Source organism: Pseudophryne corroboree, chromosome 7 (assembly GCF_028390025.1).
Source record: "Pseudophryne corroboree isolate aPseCor3 chromosome 7, aPseCor3.hap2, whole genome shotgun sequence".
Classification (NCBI taxonomy): Eukaryota; Metazoa; Chordata; class Amphibia; order Anura; family Myobatrachidae; genus Pseudophryne; species Pseudophryne corroboree.
In genome coordinates, this window is record NC_086450.1 from 514,629,323 (window position 1) to 514,643,408 (window position 14,086).

Here is a 14,086-nt window from a genome sequence, read left to right on the forward strand (position 1 = left end):
TGGTGATATAACGTGCCTACTTACCATAGAGTGGCCATGGTGATGTAACGTGTCTACCTACCATAGAGTGACCATGGTGATATAACATGACTACCTACCATAGGACGGCTAAGGAAACCACAGCTTGGGGTGAAATGCATTTACAAACACATCCCAGTAATTTCAGCTAGAATGCACAATTCAGGAGTTATTACCACCCACCCCACCAGCCACGCACAGTAAGGACCCGGAGCACGGCCAAAACCTTCTCAATCACCCAGGTGAAGTTATACAACCATGCTGAAACAGAAGATATCCACCACCCTCCACTAGTCACTGACTACCCACACAAGTATAGTGTATATTATAATGACACATGATGAATGGGAAAGCACCTCAGCAGTGAAGTTATCCAACATGATAATATCCGCTCCAGCTGCGGCTGCTTCCAGGGCCTCCTCCGTGGATCTGCACTCTACCTCCACCTTCAGCGTGTGGCCAGCGAGAGAGCGCACACCATGCAGAGCCTAGAGGGAGAGGAGGCAGCCATGACGTCAACCGTATACAGGTCAGAGGTCAGTGCCCAGAGCACGTTACATAGTACTCCAAACTACAGGTGTATATGGGGGTAAGAGCAGGTGCTGGGCAGGTAATTACCCCCTCCATTCTATTCTAACGGATTACCCCCATCAATTCTATTCTACCCGATTTCCCCTCCTCCTCTATTCTATTCTACCCAACGATTACCCCCTCTATTCTATTCTATCCGATTACCTCCATCAATTCTATTCTACCCGATTTCCCCTCCTCCTCTATTCTATTCTACCCAACGATTACCCCCTCTATTCTATTCTATCCGATTACCTCCATCAATTCTATTCTACCCGATTTCCCCTCCTCCTCTATTCTATTCTACCCAACGATTACCCCCTCTATTCTATTCTATCCGATTACCTCCATCAATTCTATTCTACCCGATTTCCCCTCCTCCTCTATTCTATTCTACCCAACGATTACCCCCTCTATTCTATTCTAACGGATTACACCCTCTATTCTATTCTAACGGATTACCCACCTCTATTCTATTGTACTTGATTACCCCCCTTTATTCTATTGTAACGGATTACCCCCCTCAATTCTATTCTACCCGATTTCCCCTCCTCCTCTATTCTGTTCTACCCAACGATTACCCCCCTCTATTCTATTCTAACGGATTACCCCCTCTATTCTATCCGATTACCTCCATCAATTCTATTCTACCCGATTTCCCCTCCTCCTCTATTCTATTCTACCCAACGATTACCCCCTCTATTCTATTCTATTGGATTACCCCCCACTATTCTACCCGATTACACCCCTCTATTCTATTATAACGGATTACTCACCTCTATTCTATTCTAACAGATTACTCCCTCTATTCTATTCTAACGGATTACCCCCTTCTATTCTATCCGATTACCCCCATCAATTCTATTCTACCAGATTTCCCCTCCTCCATTCTATTACCCCCCACTATTCTATTCTACCCGATTACACCCCTCTATTCTATTATAACGTATTACCCACCTCTATTCTAACGGATTACCCCCCACTATTCTATTCTACCCGATTACACCCCTCTATTTTATTATAACGGATTACCCCCCTCTATTCTATTCTACCCGATTACCCCTCCCCCTCTATTCTATTCTAATGGATTACCCACCTCTATTCTAACGGATTACCCCCCACTATTCTATTCTACCCGATTACAACCCTCTATTCTATTCTAATGTATTACCCCCCTATATTCTATTCTAATGAATTACCACCCTCTATTCTCTTCTACCCAATTACCCCCCTCTATTCTATTCTAACGGATTACCTCCTCTATTCTATTCTAACGAATTACCCCCCTCTATTCTATTCTAATGGATTACACCCCTCTATTCTATTCTAACTGTTTACCCCCTCTATTCTATTCTGTTTACCCCCTTCTATTCTATTCTTCCGGATTACCCCCCTTTAATCTATTCTAACTGATTACCCCCTCTATTCTCTCCGATTACCCCCATCAATTCTATTCTATTTGATTACCCCTCCTCCTCTATTCTTTTCTAACGGATTACCCCCACTATTCTATTCTTCCCGATTACACCCCTCTATTCTATTATAACGGATTACCCCCTGTATTCTAATGGATTACCCTCTCTATTCTATTTTAACAGATTACCCCCCTCTATTCTATTCTACCCTATTACCCCCTCTATTCTAATGGATTACCCTCTCTATTCTATTTTAACAGATTACCCACCTCTATTCTATTCTAACGGATTACCCACCTCTATTCTATTCTACCCGATTACCCCCCTCTATTGTATTCTAATGAATTACCACCCTCTATTCTATTCTACCCGATTACCCCCCTCTATTCTATTCTAACAGATTACCTCCTCTATTCTATTCTAACGGATTACCCCTCTCTATTCTATTCTAATTGATTAGACCCCTCTATTCTATTCTAACGGTTTACCCCCTCTATTCTATTTACCCCCTTCTATTCTATTCTACCGGATTACCTCCCTTTAATCTATTCTAACTGATTACCCCCCTTCTATTCTATTCTGCCCGATTACCCCCTCTATTCTCTCCGATTACCCCCATCAATTCTATTCTATCCGATTACCCCTCCTCCTCTATTCTACCTGACGATTACCCCCTCTATTCTATTCTTCCCGATTACCCCCCTCTATACTATTCTGCCCAGTTACCCTCCTCTATTCTATTCTAACGGATTACCCTCTCTATTCTATCCATTTTCCCCCATCAATTCTATTCTACCCGAATACCCCTCCTTCTCTATTCTATTCTACCTGACGATTACCCCCTCTATTCTATTCTAAACAGATTACCCCCTCTATTCTATTCTAACGGATTACCCACCTCTATTCTATTAGATTACCCCCATCTATTCTATACTACCGGATTACCCCCCTCTATTCTATTCTACCGGATTACCCACCTCTATTCTATTCTAATGGATTACCCACCTCTATTCTAATGGATTACCTCCTCTATTCTATACTAACAGATTACCCCCCTCTATTCTATACTACCGGATTACCCCCCTCTATTCTATTTTAGCAGATTATCCACCTCTATTCTATTCTAACAGTTAATCCCCCTTTATTCTATTCTACCTGATTACCCTCCTTTATTTTATTCTGATTACCCACCTATGTTCTATTCTGCCCAATTACCCCCTCTATTCTATTCTACCCGATTACCCCTCCGCCTCTATTCTACCACATTACCCTCTATTCTATTCTAACAGATTACCCCCCTCTATTCTATACTACCGGATTGCCCCCCTTTATTCTATACTACCGGATTACCCCCCTCTATTCTAACAGATTACCCCCCTCTATTCTATACTACTGGATTACCGCCCCCCCCCCCCTTATTCTATTCTAACGGATTACCCACCTCTATTCTATTAGATTACCCCCATCTATTCTATACTACCGGATTACCCCACTCTATTCTATTCTACCGTATTACCTACCTCTATTCTATTCTAATGGATTACCCACCTCTATTCTAATGGATTACCTCCTTTATTCTATACTAACAGATTACCCCCCTCTAATCTTTACTACCGGATTACCCCCCTCTATTCTATACTAACGGATTACTCACCTCTATTCTATTCTAACGAATTACCTCCTCTATTCTATTCTACCGGATTTCCCCCCTTTATTCTATTCTGATTACCCACCTCTGTTATATTCTGCCCAATTAACCCCTCTATTCTATTCTACCCGATTACCCCCTCTATTCTATCCGATTACCCCCATCAATTCTATTCTACCCGATTACCCCTCCTCCTCTATTCTACCTGATGATTACCCCCTCTATTCTATTCTACCGGATTACCCCCTCTATTCAATTCTACCCGATTACCCCTTCTATTCTATTCTAACGGATTACCCACCTCTATTCTATTCTAACGGATTACCCACCTCTATTCTATTCTAACGGATTACCCACCTCTATTCTATTCTAACGGATTACCCCCCTCTATTCTATTCTACCCGATTACACCCCTCTATTCTATTCTAACGGATTACCCACCTCTATTCTATTGTAACGGATTACCCACCTCTATTTTATTCTAACGGATTACCCACCTCTATTCTATTCTAACGGATTACCCCCCTCTATTCTATTCTACCCGATTACACACCTCTATTCTATTCTACCCGATTACACCCCTCTATTCTATTCTAACGGATTACCCACCTCTATTCTATTCTAACGGATTACCCCCCTCTATTCTATTCTAACGGATTACCCACCTCTATTCTATTCTAACGGATTACCCACCTCTATTCTATTCTAACGGATTACCCACCTCTATTCTATTCTAACGGATTACCCCCCTCTATTCTATTCTAACGGATTACCCACCTCTATTCTATTCTAACGGATTACCCACCTCTATTCTATTCTAACGGATTACCCCCCTCTATTCTATTCTGCCCGATTACACCTCTCTATTCTATTCTAACGGATTACCCCCCTCTATTCTATTCTACCCGATTACCCCCCCCCCCTCTATTCTAATGGATTACCCCCCCTGTTCTAGTCTAACGGATTACCCACCTCTATACTATTCTACCCGATTACCCCTCCCCCTCTATTCTACCCGATAACCCTCTAGTCTATTGTAACAGATTACCCCCCTCTATTTTATACTATCGGATTACCCCCCTCTATTCTATTCTACAGGATTACCCCTCTCTAGTCTATTCCACCCAACAATTACCCCCCTCTATTCTATTCTACCCGATTACCCCCCTTTATTCTATTCTAACTGATTGTGTGAGGGGGAGCTCTGGGTCCAGGCAGATGACCGGTAACACTTTTCCGCAGATCTTATACGGAACACGCTACATCTGGTATGGAATAAATAGTGGACGTAGCATTATAGTCTGAAATCTGGGCTGATTCTGTTATATGCAGGATGGGCGGTCACCGTACAGCCAGCTATGCCGCCATGTACTGTAATGTGCGAGCAGGGCCCTCTGACTGCTCTGGTGTCTGTTATTATCCAGTGTATGGAATATGCTGCCTGTATACAATAATAATAATAATAATAATAATCTCTGTATTGGACACAGGACGCCATGAAGAATATGAAGACACCCAGTGCTGAACATACTCATCCTGGCTCTTTCCTCACCTCTTGGACTCCTCCCATTGCCCATACATGGTTATCTTTCAACATGACCAGGTCGCCCATCCCGTAGCGGTGGCTTCCGGCTCCGCCCACCAGCAGGCCGTACTTCTCAGGTAGACGAAATCCAGGTGTGGTCTTCCGGGTCCCTGTCACCTTCCCAGGCCACCCTGCTGCCTTGGCCTGCTCGGACACCTGCCTCGCCATTGTGGCTATGCCACTGACCCGGGACAAGGCATTGAGAGCCGGGCGCTCCGCCAGGAGGAGATCACTGACACGACCTGGAACAGAGAACATGTGGCTCTATAACGGGGAGGTGGCTGAGATGGGACGCAGTGAGGGCAGGGAGTGTGCCCAGGCGGAGGTGGCATCAGTAACACAGAGAACTATGGGACGCAGTGAGGGCAGGGAGTGTGCCCAGGTGGAGGTGGCATCAGTAACACAGAGGACGATGGGACACAGTGAGGGCAGGGAGTGTGCCCAGGCGGAGGTGGCATCAGTAACACAGAGAACTATGGGACGCAGTGAGGGCAGGGAGTGTGCCCAGGCGGAGGTGGCATCAGTAACACAGAAGACTATGGGACGCTGTGAGGGCAGGGAGTGTGCCCAGGCGGAGGTGGCATCAGTAACACAGAGGACGATGGGACGCAGTGAGGGCAGGGAGTGTGCCCAGGCGGAGGTGGCATCAGTAACAGAGGACTATGGGACGCAGTGAGGGCAGGGAGTGTGCCCAGGCGGAGGTGGCATCAGTAACACAGAGGACGATGGGACGCAGTGAGGGCAGGGAGTGTGCCCAGGTGGAGGTGGCATCAGTAACAGAGGACTATGGGACACAGTGAGGGCAGGGAGTGTGCCCAGGCGGAGGTGGCATCAGTAACAGAGGACTATGGGACGCAGTGAGGGCAGGGAGTGTGCCCAGGCGGAGGTGGCATCAGTAACACAGAGGACTATGGGACGCAGTGAGGGCAGGGAGTGTGCCCAGGCGGAGGTGGCATCAGTAACACAGAGGACGATGGGACGCAGTGAGGGCAGGGAGTGTGCCCAGGCGGAGGTGGCATCAGTAACACAGAGGACTATGGGACGCAGTGAGGGCAGGGAGTGTGCCCAGGCGGAGGTGGCATCAGTAACACAGAGGACGATGGGACGCAGTGAGGGCAGGGAGTGTGCCCAGGCGGAGGTGGCATCAGTAACAGAGGACTATGGGATGCAGTGAGGGCAGGGAGTGTGCCCAGGCGGAGGTGGCATCAGTAACACAGAGGACGATGGGACGCAGTGAGGGCAGGGAGTGTGCCCAGGCGGAGGTGGCATCAGTAACACAGAGGACTATGGGACGCAGTGAGGGCAGGGAGTGTGCCCAGGTGGAGGTGGCATCAGTAACACAGAGAACTATGGGATGCAGTGAGGGCAGGGAGTGTGCCCAGGCGGAGGTGGCATCAGTAACACAGAGGACTATGGGACGCAGTGAGGGCAGGGAGTGTGCCCAGGCGGAGGTGGCATCAGTAACACAGAGGACGATGGGACGCACTGAGTGGCAGGGAGTGTGCCCAGGCGGAGGTGGCATCAGTAACAGAGGACTATGGGACGCAGTGAGGGCAGGGAGTGTGCCCAGGCGGAGGTGGCATCAGTAACACAGAGGACGATGGGACGCACTGAGTGGCAGGGAGTGTGCCCAGGCGGAGGTGGCATCAGTAACAGAGGACTATGGGACGCAGTGAGGGCAGGGAGTGTGCCCAGGCGGAGGTGGCATCAGTAACACAGAGGACGATGGGACGCAGTGAGGGCAGGGAGTGTGCCCAGGCGGAGGTGGCATCAGTAACAGAGGACTATGGGACGCAGTGAGGGCAGGGAGTGTGCCCAGGCGGAGGTGGCATCAGTAACACAGAGGACGATGGGACGCTGTGAGGGCAGGAAGTGTGCCCAGGCGGAGGTGGCATCAGTAACACAGAGGACGATGGGACGCAGTGAGGGCAGGGAGTGTGCCCAGGCGGAGGTGGCATCAGTAACAGAGGACTATGGGACGCAGTGAGGGCAGGGAGTGTGCCCAGGCGGAGGTGGCATCAGTAACACAGAGGACGATGGGACGCAGTGAGGGCAGGGAGTGTGCCCAGGCGGAGGTGGCATCAGTAACACAGAGGACGATGGGACGCAGTGAGGGCAGGGAGTGTGCCCAGGCGGAGGTGGCATCAGTAACACAGAGGACGATGGGACGCAGTGAGGGCAGGGAGTGTGCCCAGGCGGAGGTGGCATCAGTAACAGAGGACTATGGGACGCAGTGAGGGCAGGGAGTGTGCCCAGGCGGAGGTGGCATCAGTAACACAGAGGACTATGGGACGCAGTGAGGGCAGGGAGTGTGCCCAGGTGGAGGTGGCATCAGTAACACAGAGGACGATGGGACGCAGTGAGGGCAGGGAGTGTGCCCAGGCGGAGGTGGCATCAGTAACAGAGGACTATGGGACGCAGTGAGGGCAGGGAGTGTGCCCAGGCGGAGGTGGCATCAGTAACACAGAGGACGATGGGACGCAGTGAGGGCAGGGAGTGTGCCCAGGCGGAGGTGGCATCAGTAACAGAGGACGATGGGACGCTGTGAGGGCAGGGAGTGTGCCCAGGCAGAGGTGGCATCAGTAACACAGAGGACTATGGGACACAGTGAGGGCAGGGAGTGTGCCCAGGCGGAGGTGGCATCAGTAACACAGAGGACTATGGGACGCAGTGAGGGCAGGGAGTGTGCCCAGGCGGAGGTGGCATCAGTAACACAGAGGACGATGGGACGCAGTGAGGGCAGGGAGTGTGCCCAGGTGGTGGTAGTCCAGCGCGTCACTATCGCCAGTGCTAGATTGACCTGCATGCTCCCCGTGTCCCCCCCGCGGTGTGCTGAGCGGGGGGAGAGATGTGTGCTGAGCTGCTGAGCGGTTTGCCAGTGCTGCCAATCAGCTGTGAGTGATGGGCAGTGAGGAGCCAGGTTAATGTATCAGCTGCAGAGGAATCCCGATCAGCTGAGGAAGGCAGGGTGGTGTATAGTTGCCTAGCAACCACAGACACAAAGACCAAACTACTGGGATTCCACTACATGCTGCTGGTAACAAAGACGGAAGGTAACATCGGGATCCCACTGGGCACAGGTTTGCCGGAAATGGAAATATCTGATCCTAGTCAATGAAATGTGACTATCTGACCAATGATTAAAAGACATTTTTCTATCTCTATGTGGGAGCAGTTGGCGTTACGTAAAAAGGCGATTGGTAGTTTCTATACCATATTACTGACAGCACACATACATGTAATATTACTGACAGGATACACATGTAATATTACTAACGGCACACGCTCATGTAATATTTCTGACGGCACACACACATGTAATATTACTGACAGCACACACACACATGTAATATTACTGACAGCACACACATGTAATATTACTGACAACACACACATGTAATATTACTGACGGCACACACACATGTAATATTACTGACAGCACACACACATGTAATATTACTGACAGCACACACATGTAATATTACTGACGGCACACACACATGTAATATTACTGACAGCACACACACATGTAATATTACTGACAGCACACACACATGTAATATTACTGACGGCACACACATGTAATATTTCTGACGGCACACACACATGTAATATTACTGACAGCACACACATGTAATATTACTGACAACACACACATGTAATATTACTGACGGCACACACACATGTAATATTACTGACAGCACACACACATGTAATATTACTGATGGCACACACACATGTAATATTACTGACAGCACACACACATGTAATATTACTGACGGCACACACATGTAATATTACTAACATCACACACACACATGTAATATTACTGACGGCACACACATGTAATATTACTAACAGGACACACACATGTAATATTACTGACGGCACACACACATGTAATATTACTGACGGCACACACATGTAATATTACTGACAGGACACACACATGTAATATTACTGACGGCACACACACATGTAATATTACTGACGGCACACACACATGTAATATCACTGACGGCACACACACATGTAATATTACTGACGGCACACACACATGTAATATTACTGACAGGATACACATGTAATATTACTAACGGCACACGCTCATGTAATATTACTGACAGGATACACATGTAATATTACTAACGGCACACGCTCATGTAATATTTCTGACGGCACACACACATGTAATATTACTGACAGCACACACATGTAATATTACTGACAACACACACATGTAATATTACTGACGGCACACACACATGTAATATTACTGACAGCACACACACATGTAATATTACTGACGGCACACACACATGTAATATTACTGACAGCACACACACATGTAATATTACTGACGGCACACACATGTAATATTACTAACATCACACACACATGTAATATTACTGACGGCACACACATGTAATATTACTAACAGGACACACACATGTAATATTACTGACGGCACACACACATGTAATATTACTGACGGCACACACATGTAATATTACTGACAGGACACACACATGTAATATTACTGACGGCACACACACATGTAATATTACTGACGGCACACACACATGTAATATCACTGACGGCACACACACATGTAATATTACTGACGGCACACACACATGTAATATTACTGACGGCACACACATGTAATATTACTGACGGCACACACACATGTAATATCACTGACGGCACACACATGTGATATTACTAACAGCACACACACATGTAATATTACTGACGGCACACACACATGTAATATTACTGACGGCACACACACATGTAATATTACTGTGTCATACTTGCCTACCTGCCCCTCTCCATGAGGGAGAAAATGCTCTGTTCCTGGACTTTCCTGGTAATGTATGATTGCCATCACCTGTGGTGAGCTGGGTAATTGATAAGAAAGGTGTTTCACCACAGGTGATGGCAATCATACATTACCAGGAAAGTCCAGGAACAGAGCATTTTCTCCCTCATGGAGAGGGGCAGGTAGGCAAGTATGTATTACTGACGGCACACACATGTAATATTAATGACGGCACACACACATGTAATATTAATGACGGCACACACACATGTAATATTAATGACGGCACACACATGTAATATTAATGACGGCACATACGAGTAACATGAAGAATTTCACCTCTGACCGTGGCCACCCTTTCCACCGGCTCCAGCCATTCCCCCTCGTGGTGATCCCAGTGCACGCTGCACCCCACTTCTTCACAAACAGCCTGAAAGAAAGGGGACCCCGCCAGGACCCCCGCAGACTTGCACAGTAACGTCGCCTCCTGGTACTCCTGCCCACTGCGACACGCTGCCCAGCCAGCTATGTCCAGCCACGGAGCATCCTCAGCCAGCCAATCACGAGCCAGCTGCTGAAGACGACATCGGGGAAGGAGACATGCGAGATTGTCAGACACCGCCATCGTCCAGTGGGAGCTGCGAGACATAAGAGGACATTATTCACCATCACATCCTCCAAGTATCAAGCGTCTCATCTGGTGAAATCATTTCTATTGCACTACAAGTCTCAGATTAACCCACACGCTGCTTGCAATCTACATCAAGTCTTATGCTTTTCATCTGCTATAACGCGTTTCTTGTCATTACCTATGTGTATGGTGGAATGTATTGTGGATCAGTTTGGAGTAGGCTGTTGCCTGTTTACCCACCTAGTGCAATCTTATGTTCTTTGATCAATTAGCATTTCAATCAGGTGAGCAAATGTTCAGAGGTAGGCCTGTTCTTAATCAGAGTCAGTATTCCTTTAGATTCAGTCAAGGGGGCAGCTAGCGTGGGATTAACGAAGTGCGCTGTCTGAACGGATAAAAAAAAATAGTTTAACAAACATTGAGCAACATCAAGGAAAGGTCATTTTAAATTTAAACAAATTATTCCTATACCACATAACCCAAAATGAACTCACAAACTATCACAGAATGTCCACCAAACTACTGTTTCTTATTTCATTTCATGGAATTCTCACCAAATTTAACGCATTCTACATTCACCCTGCAACTCACCTGTGACCGGACGGTTCCGTACGAAAGCCCTCACCGCTTTCGCGTCTTCAGTACACAGAATGGAGTTTTAGGTCACACGGGACCTGACCACATAGGGGATTCCCGCTTACCGTCAGTAACCACCTCTTACTGACTCCACCCACTGCGCAGTGGGCAGTACTACGTTGCCAACACCAAACTCCTAACCTGCCGTGGCATCTGGAACCACAGTTCTGCTCTGTATACGTCGACACACTGTCTTACCACACCTGTGTGGTGCTGACGAATCCCCACTAGTCGCTTGACTAGGCCTCTACTGGTAGCTGGCGGAAGGCGGAACTTGGGAGACGCTGGTCACACCCCGGACAGCCGGAAAACGGAGCTAGCTTTGGCCTAGCTCTGCAGGTCACAAGATGAATCGGTTTTCTTGAGGCAGAAGATGTTTATTTGCACAAATAGCCTTCAAAAAGACTCTTCCCTATTGCTAGGGGCAACAGCAATACAGCAAGATGTTACAGCAGAATGAAACTGGTATAATACACTCTGGAGCTCACAGGCCTCCTCTTTTTATACAGTAAAACCACACTGCATCTGAAGGAGTCGTTTCCCCCTGAGTCCTTTCCATCCAATCAGGATAACTTAAAGATAAATAAATTACATTTTAAAAGGATAAAAGTGCATGAAGCAATTTCCTCCTTCCTGTCACACACAAAGTTTGGTGTCATTTAAACTCCATCCTTTCCCACCTGGCAGTTTAACATTCACTATTTATCACATAGCTTCAAAGTACGGTTTGTATTGGATTCCCCATGTTCTTCCTTCCTGTATATACCATTCAGGAGTCGTATATCAATCAAACCAGCTACATAAATAAATACAGGTTCCAAACCCATACCAATCCATACCACTTTACATATGTAATAAGGAAACCTACTGTGATTAACATCTTTCCCTGAGGAACTCACACTCCCAGCCATTACCTGCTGTGCACTGCCCAACCTCAAAAGGTTTTGTCACCAGATCTGCTAGGAGAGGGCAATTAGCTTGTCATCTCCTAGTCACAGGAGATAGGGGATCCTTATTTAGACAGATATACAGTAGTAAGTGCATTTTTCCCTTTAAAATACAGGTGACCACATCTTAAATATAAATACATTTCATCATGCAATCCTACAATTGTGCACAGAGCACTACATATGACATGCCAAAACACATCATTGAACAGATTTTTAAACAGTCTGCGCCCAGCGCCGTAAGTATATTTCACATATGGTGTCTAGCACCAGTTGTCCTTAAAATGGTGCTGGGCACTTAAGGGTTAACCCCTTACGTGCCGTGGCCGCCATTAACTATGTGGCTGCCAGGGTCTCCGGTCCCATCACCCCTCTGTGCACATTACAGTTTCCATCATCCACTCCCCTCTTCTAAACACTCATGAGATTTACACTTACTTCTCTACAAGTACTTCAACAACCACAATCTGTTCATGCCTCCAAACTCCTCTCTCTAACCTCCTCTCTTGGCCTCGCCCAATGGTCTGACTCCTCTACTCACCAGGAGGCCACTGCCTTGATCTTGTATTCACCAGACTATGCTGTTTCTGAATCCATTAACACTCCTTTCCCTCTCTCAGATCACAACCTGATCACCTTCTCAATCACTTCCATTACTCCAAACTCTATGACACTGAAACCTAGCAAGCCTCCTCTAACCCGCAGAATACTAACAATATAAATTTTCAACAACTTTCCACCTCTCTGCAACACCTGCTCTCACCAATCTCTACATTTACCACACCTGACACTGCTGTATCACACCTGCACCAGACCCTAGAGAGTGCCCTTGATGAAGTGACTCCAGCTACCCATCACACTCCACGTAGGCTTAGATGCCATCCGTGGCGCTCTAAATCAACAAGACACATACAAAAACTGTCACGTAAAGTAGAACGTCAGTGGCGTAAATCTCAGAATCCAAATGACTTTCTCCCATATAAGACCACCTACCACTCCCATCGCCAGGCCCTGGACACTGCCCAACATAGTTCCAATCTCTCATCTCTTCTCATGCCACCAACCCCAAGTGACTTTTTAATACATTTAAATCACTTCTTTACCCTCCCTCTCCTCCCCCACTAGCTACTATCCATGCACAAGAACTTGCTTCCTACTTCAAGGATAAGATTGATAAGATGCGGGATGAAATGCTATGCTCTAACTCAATTCTCTACCTGAACCCTCTGGCACTCTCTCTTCATTTGATCCCACAAGTGAAGATGAAGTATCTGCATTCTTCTCATCCTCCTACTCCACTACCTCTCCTCTTGATCCTATACCCTCACAAATAAGTAAATCTTTGTCTCCTGTGCTCATCCCCACCTTAAGTAACATTTGTAATCTCTCTCTCTCTACTGGTATATTTCCTTCTCTGTACAAGCATGCACTGATTACTCCCATTCTGAATAAAAAATAAAAAATAAAAAAAACTCTGACCCCAACACTCTCTCAAACTTACTACCGTCCCATCTCTCAGCTCCCATGTCTCTCCAAGCTACTTGAGAGTCTTGCCTACACTCGCCTCACACACTTTCTTAACTCACACAGCCTACTGGACCCACTTCAGTCAGGATTTCATGCTCAACACTCCACAGAGACAGCACTGACTAAAGTAGTGAATGATCTGGTCACTGCTAAATCTAAAGGACATTACTCTCTACTTATTCTCCTTGATCTCTCTGCTGCATGCAGGATCGGACTGGCCCACAGGGGTATAGGGGAAACCCCCAGTGGGCCCTACTGCATGGGGTTCACTCCTTCCTCTAGGG

General features: G+C 47.0%; 1 protein-coding gene across 2 annotated transcripts in view; it reads right to left on the reverse strand.

Annotated features, from left to right (window-relative positions):
- The window catches only part of QPRT (quinolinate phosphoribosyltransferase), a 56,112-nt gene that overhangs the window by 5,294 nt on the left and 36,732 nt on the right, over positions 1-14,086 (reverse strand). Inside the window, exons 2-6 of one of the 2 annotated variants that reach the window (XM_063935485.1) lie at positions 11,284-11,900; positions 10,933-11,077; positions 10,401-10,699; positions 5,204-5,478; positions 375-506 (exon numbers count right to left, since the gene is read on the reverse strand). In XM_063935485.1, coding sequence (XP_063791555.1) covers positions 375-506; positions 5,204-5,478; positions 10,401-10,686 — 693 coding nt within the window. In that variant the 5' untranslated portion in view covers positions 10,687-10,699; positions 10,933-11,077; positions 11,284-11,900. The remainder of the gene's footprint in view (positions 1-374; positions 507-5,203; positions 5,479-10,400; positions 10,700-10,932; positions 11,078-11,283; positions 11,901-14,086) is intronic. The other variant, XM_063935484.1, reaches the window with a different exon arrangement.